The 6,821-nt window shown below is 40.4% G+C and overlaps 1 protein-coding gene across 1 annotated transcript; it reads left to right on the top strand.

Annotated features, from left to right (window-relative positions):
* Positions 1-8: 8 nt before the first annotated feature.
* Positions 9-1,431, top strand: LOC113925229 (ornithine decarboxylase-like). The gene is given in 2 exon segments (XM_035726300.1): positions 9-566; positions 569-1,431. Coding segments are annotated over 2 exon segments (1,386 nt in total). The 5' UTR covers positions 9-43.
* The last annotated feature ends 5,390 nt before the right edge of the window (positions 1,432-6,821 follow it).

Genomic DNA, 6,821 nt, shown 5'->3' with positions numbered 1-6,821 from the left:
TAGTTTTCCATTTTGTTACATTTCGGAGGAACTTCAAGAAACCATGAACAACTTTAGTAATGCAGATTTAGACTGCCATTTCCTCGATGAAGGCTTTACTGCCAAGGATATTCTGGACCAAAAAATTAATGAAGTTTCGTCTCCTGATGTTAAGGATGCCTTCTATGTCACCAACCTGGGAGACATTTTAAAGAAACATCTGAGATGGTTAAAAGCTCTTCCTCGGGTCACCCCCTTTTATGCAGTCAAATGCAATGATAGCAGAACCATAGTGAAGACCCTTGCCACCATTGGGACAGGATTTGACTGTGCCAGCAAGACCGAGATACAATTGGTACAAAGTCTTGGGGTGACTCCAGAGAGGATTATCTATGCAAATCCTTGTAAACAAGTGTCTCAGATTAAGTACGCTGCCAACAATGGAGGCCAGCTGATGACTTTCGATAGTGAAGTTGAATTGATGAAAGTTGCCAGGGCGCATCCAAAGGCAAAGTTGGTTTTGCGGATTGCCACTGATGATTCCAAAGCAGTCTGTCGCCTCAGTGTTAAATGTGGTGCCACACTCAAATCAGCAGGCTTCTTTTGGAACAGACGAGAGAGCTAAATATTGATGTCATTGGTGTCAGCTTCCACGTGGGAAGTGGCCGCACCGATCCTGAGATCTTCATGCAAGCCATCTCTGATGCCCGCTGTGTCTTTGACATGAGAGCTGAGGTTGGTTTCAACATGTATCTGCTTGACATTGGTGGTGGCTTTCCTGGATCTGAGGATGTAAAGCTTAAATTTGAAGAGATCACCAGTGTGATCAACCCAACCCTGGACAAGTACTTCCCAGCCGACTCGGGGGTGCGAATCATAGCAGAGCCCGGCAGATACTATGTTGCCTCAGCCTTTATGCTGGCAGTTAACATCATTGCCAAAAAACTTGTATTAAAGGAACAGACAGGCTCTGATGATGAAGATGAGTCGAGTGAACAAACCTTTATGTATTACATGAACGATGGAGTGTATGGATCATTTAATTGCATCCTCTATGATCATGCCCACGTGAAGCCCCTTCTGCAGAAGAGACCCAAACCAGATGAGAAGTACTATTCAACCAGCATATGGGGACCAACATGTGACAGCCTGGATCTCATTATCCAGGGCTGCGACTTGCCTGAGATGCATGTGGGCGATTGGATGGTCTTTGAAAACATGGGTGCTTACACTGTTGCTGCTGCTTCTACTTTCAATGGGTTCCAGGAGAGGCCGACTATCTACTATGTGATGTTGGGGCTGACATGGCAACTGATGCAGCAGATCCAGAACCACGACTTCCTGGCCAAAGTGGCAGAGCAGGATGTCAGCAGCCTGCCTGTGTCCTGTGCCTGCGAGAGTGGGCTGAATCGCCCCCCGGCCTCCTGTGCCTCCACCAGCATCAACGTGTAGGTGCCACTCCTGTAGCTGTTACCTTCGAGTTTAGCTTGAATTGGGGGACTTGGGGGGACCGTTTAACTTAATTCTTGCTAGTTTTGAAATGTCTGTAAGTAGGGTTGGCACGGATGAAACAGTTTGGAAAACTAGGAGGTGGGGTCACTTATCTGTGTTCCTATGGAAACTATTTGAATATTTGTTTTATATGGATTTTTATTCAGTTTTCAAACATGCTACTAAGGCATGCCCCTCCGCTGCTGAGCAAGTGTTTGTAGCTTGAACACTGGCAGAGCGGGATGGAAGCTTAGTGTTGTGACCTGTTTTAAAATTAAAGTATCTTGAAATAAAAAAAAAAAAGACCCAATAGCAGTGCAACCCATTCTTTGAGTCTGTCCTGTTATCTCCAGCCAGAACTGATCTCCTACCTCTCCCCACAGGTGACACTCTGTCCAGATCACTTTGGTGGCATATCTTACATACTGTGGTCATTTGTGTGCCTCTTTTCTCCTGTCAGTTTGTAAGTGCCTGGAGGTCAAGGACTCAATGTAGTGGTCGTGCGTTATTGTTTTGGATGTACCAGTATCTGAAGTCCCTTTCTATATTTTGAGAATTGAGTCTTTTTTGAAGACCCATCCCACCTTCTACTATAGAAGTTCCTGGACACTCATGTTTCCAGCTTTCTTTATAGTTAAGATGTGTACATGTGACTTATATTCTTCCAAAAAGATGCCCCAAATGAGGCCTTGAATGGAAAGCTGATGCAAGGCAGCAAGAACAGCAAAGATTCTCTTTGCTAGAGGTGACAGAGCAGCAAGACAAAGCCCCCAGGGTAGCAGTGGTCATGCTGCTGATGGCATCTTTCAGTGCCCATGATAGTGAAGTCAGTGTGACTGTTCCTCACCAGATTGGGTCTGTGATGTGACTTTAAGGCTTTGTCCCTGTTGGCATAGCCATATCTCCCTAGGATTCTGTGAGCTATTTAACATTCTTTAATGAATCCCTTTCTTTTCAACACAGTCAGAGTCTGTTTCAGCCTCCAAAGACACTAACACAGAGCCTCAATTACTGCAGAAAATTTGTGAGTATTTGTTACATGGATAAATGAATAAATCTGTTATTCTAGCTGTAATAGCCCAAGATTATGTTTCTTCATCCATAAACAGGCTAGTAATTCCTACTCCAAATGGATGTTGTAAGGATTGAATGAGATAAATGTATGCAGAGCAACCGGTACTTAGTAGGTAAGCAGTAAAGAGTAGTTATTATTGGTAGAAATATGAATCTGGTGATGGTGATAACAATAAATCAATGAATAACCCCTTTCTTGCATAGGAGGAGAGAGTTTGAGTAGGTTCTCTTTGTGGGATACATGCCCTAGACTTATTTTTTTTTAAAGATTTATTTATTTGAAAGAGAGAGAGAAGGAGAGAAAGAGCAAGCACGAGTGGGAGGGGCAGAGGGAGAGGGAGAGAAAATATCCAGCAGAGTCCAAGCTGAGTGGGGAGCCTGATACAGGGCTCAATCTCAGGACCCTGAGATAACGGGTCAGAGCTGAAACCAAGAGTCAGACGCTTAACCAACTGTGTCACCTGGGCACCCCATATGTCTTAGACTTCTAAACTTGCTTCATTTATTCCATATTTAAATACTGGTTGTCTTTCTGTTCCGTGAAATGTGCAGGTTGTAGGCATGGACTTGTCACCTAGCTGGAGTGGTGAATGCAGCTTCATGTGCACAATGCACCTGAGATTAAAGCAGGTGATTCTTTTGTTGTTGTTGTTAGCATTTTTAAAATTTTATTTAAAATCAGTTAATTAACATTGAGTGTATTATTAGTTTGAGAGGTAGAGTTCAGTGATTCATCAGTTGCATATAACACCCAGTGCTCATTACATCAAGTGCCCTTCTTAATGCCCATCACCCAATTAACCCATACCCCCACCCACCTCCCCTCCAGCAACCCTCAGTTTGTTTTCTATAGTTAAGAGTTTCTTATAGTTTGTCTCTCTTTCTGGTTTCATCTTATTTATTTTACCCTCCCTTCCCCTATGTTCATCTGTTTTGTTTCTTAAATTCCACATATAAGTGAAATTATATGATAATTGTCTTTCTCTGACTACTTATTTCACTTAGCATAATACCCTCTAGTTCCATCCATGTCGTTGCAAAGGGTAAGATTTCATTTTTTAGATGGCTCGGTAATATTCCATTTTATATATATATATATATATATATATATATATATATATATATAATCACCTTTTCTTTATCCATTCATCTGTTGATGGACATCTGGGCTCTTTCCATAGTTTGGTTATTGTGGACATTGCTGCTATAAACATTGGGGTGCACGGGCCCCTTCAAATCACTATGTTTGTATCCTTTGGATAAATACCTAGTAGTGTAATTGCTGGGTCATAGGGTAGCTCTATTTTTAGCTTTTTGAGGAACCTCCATACTGTTCTCCAGAGTGGCTGCACCAGTTTGCATACCCACCAACAGTGTAAGAGGGTTTCCCTTTCTCCACATCCTCACCAACATCTGTCGTTTCCTGACTTGTTAATTTTAGCCATTCTGACTGGTGTGAGGTAGTATCTCATTGTGGTTTTGATTTGTATTTCCCTGATGCTGAGTGATGTTGAGCACTTTTTTCATGTATCTGTTGGCCATTTGTATGTCTTGTATGTCTTCTTTGGAGAAATGTCTGTTAATGTCTTCTGCCCATTTTTGGACTGGATTATTTGTTTTTTGGGTGTTGAGTTTCATAAGTCCTTTTTATATTTTGGATACTAGCCCTTTACCTGATAAGACATTTGTAAATATCTTCTCCTCTGTAGGTTGTCTTTTAGTTTTGTTGACTGTTTCCTTTGCTATGCAAATGCTTTTTATCTTTATGAAGTCCTAATAGTTCATTTTTGCTTTTGTTTCCCTTGCCTTTGAAGACATGTCTAGCAAGAAGTTGCTGCGGCTGAGGTCAAAGTGTTTGCTGCCTGTGTTCTCCTCTAGGATTTTGATGGATTCCTATCTCACATTTAGGTCTTTTATCCATTTCGAATTTATTATTGTGTATGGTGTAAAAAAATGATCCAGTCTCATTCTTCTGCATGTGGCTGTCCAATTTTCCCAACGTCATTTGTTGAAGAGATTTTTTTTCATTGGATATTCTTTCCTGCTTTGTCGAAGACTAGTTGACCATAGAGTTAAAGGGTCCGTTTCTGGGCTCTCTATTCTGTTCCATTGATCTATGTGCCTGTTTTTGTGCCAGTACCATATTGTCTTGATGATGACAGCTTTGTAATACAGCTTGAAGTCCAGAATTGTGATGCCTCCTAAAGCAGGTGATTCTTTTGACATTTTACCACCTTGAGAGCCTCAGAAAAAGCCTCAGGAGTCCATGTCAGGAAAACCAAGGTTAAAAAACAAACTGTTGGCACCAAATCTTGAGCTAAAACAAAAGGTTTTTCAAAGAACCAGAGTGCCCCTTGCAGGACAATGGAGGAACTTAAAGGGTGAGAGAATGGTCAGAAAGGCGACCATGTAACTGCAAGGAAGAGAGAGCCAGTTCAAGCAAAGAGCAAGTTAAGAACAGCTTCCAGCTGACCAGACAGTGAGGAAGCAGAAGCAGATGGCAAACTGGCTCTGAAACCAGTTGCTGAAAATAAAAAAACAGTCTTAAAATTGTGTGACAATGCAACACTGTTGGTCAAAGTTCCTTTATAGCTCTACCAAACAGATGATTATAACATTCTCATACCTAGGGCGAGCGTTTTTGATATTTTGTTCACACAGATTTTTTTTTTTTACATCAAGTTTGGCTTTTAAAAAATATTCCATTAAAGAATTATTTCTCTTGATTGCTGAATTGCGGGGGCGGGGGACTTAAATTTTGCTCTTCACTCTCCTCACCTTGGTCCCAGCCTTGCTCATACCAAACTGAAGGGCAAATACTCACACATATGACCCCTTCACTTCTCATAGCAGTTCAAGATGTAGTGATCACTAGCTTCATCTTACAGTGAAATAGACTGAGCTACAGAAAGATTAAATGTCTTGCCAAACTTTTAAATTGAAAATTTGAACTTGTTCAAGTTGAATCTGAACACAAGTTACATTCTTTCCACAAAAACATAACTGCACTCTAGGAAAATAATACAAAAGACAGCATAAGGAATCCAGTAATAATGGATTGAAATATATGAATAAAATTCATTATAAGAAGTATTCTAATTGAAATTGCGATTGCAGGATGCTCAAAGCACTATGCCTGGAGGGTTCAAGCAATTATTTTCTAAGGAACACTTGACACACACCTGTCAAAAATTATGCTGAATCACATGCTTTCGTGATATTCTCAGCTCTAAACAACCATCTTTCTCAACACATTCTTTAAGCCATCAGCTGGATTTGGCATGCAAGCCAGTTCAGTGTCTTGAAACCCTACTTGTGCTCTTCTAGTCCATCATAGCAACCTGCTTTAAGTATTCATTTCTTCTTTAGTTAAAACCAGGAATTGGTTTCCCTTGGATACACACCACCAAAGCCATTTTTAATTAAATTTCTGAGAAACTTGGCAGAATGAAAGAAAAAACATTTGACTAGGCAGGCAGGCTTCATGAGAATGATATCCATAAGTTCTGCAGAAAAATTATTTTCATTATTTTATAATTATAGTTGACCTTCGAACAACAGGTTTGAACTGCACGGGTCCACTTATCTGCAGATTATTTTCGATAAATACAGTATAGTACTGGAAACGTATTTTCCCTTCCTTATGGTTTTTTAAATAACATTTTCTTTTCTCTAGCTTACTTTATTGTGAGAATACAGGATATAACACATACGACAAGCTAAATATGTTGATTGGCTGTTATCAGTAAGTCTTCCAGTCAACAGTAGGCTATTAGTAGTTAAGTTTTTGGGGAGTCCAAAGTTATATGTGGATTTTTGACTGCATGGGGAGGTCAGTGCCCCAAACCTCTGCATCATTCAAGTGTCAACTGTATAGTTTATTCTTGTTTGCATACTTATCTACAGAGAGCTCTCTGGAGCATATAGGTAATAACCTACAAAAACTCCAGCCAGCTGGACTTTGGCCAAAGGTGGAAACACTTCTAGGGAGCCCATGCATCTTAGACTTCAGCACTAAGGGTATTCAGGAAAAACAAAGCTCTCTTTCCAGGCCTTTCTTTGCAGTTTAAAAGTTGCAGCATTTTATTAGGGAGAATAGTGGATAAATATGCCATGAAAGACATCAGAAAAAGGATTTATCAACTCTTTCATGCATGTGCTTTCAGTCTGGGTTTTAGTGATAGTAAGAGAATTCAGAATTATATGTGAATTCTACTTGTGTAGTCCAATTTTTAGTGCAGAGAGAACAGCCGTTTAAATTAAGTGAATGAGTAAGA

This window comes from Zalophus californianus, chromosome 2 (genome assembly GCF_009762305.2).
Source record: "Zalophus californianus isolate mZalCal1 chromosome 2, mZalCal1.pri.v2, whole genome shotgun sequence".
Classification (NCBI taxonomy): Eukaryota; Metazoa; Chordata; class Mammalia; order Carnivora; family Otariidae; genus Zalophus; species Zalophus californianus.
The sequence above is the reverse complement of the archived record's forward strand: the minus strand, read 5'-3'. Positions and strand labels throughout refer to the sequence as shown.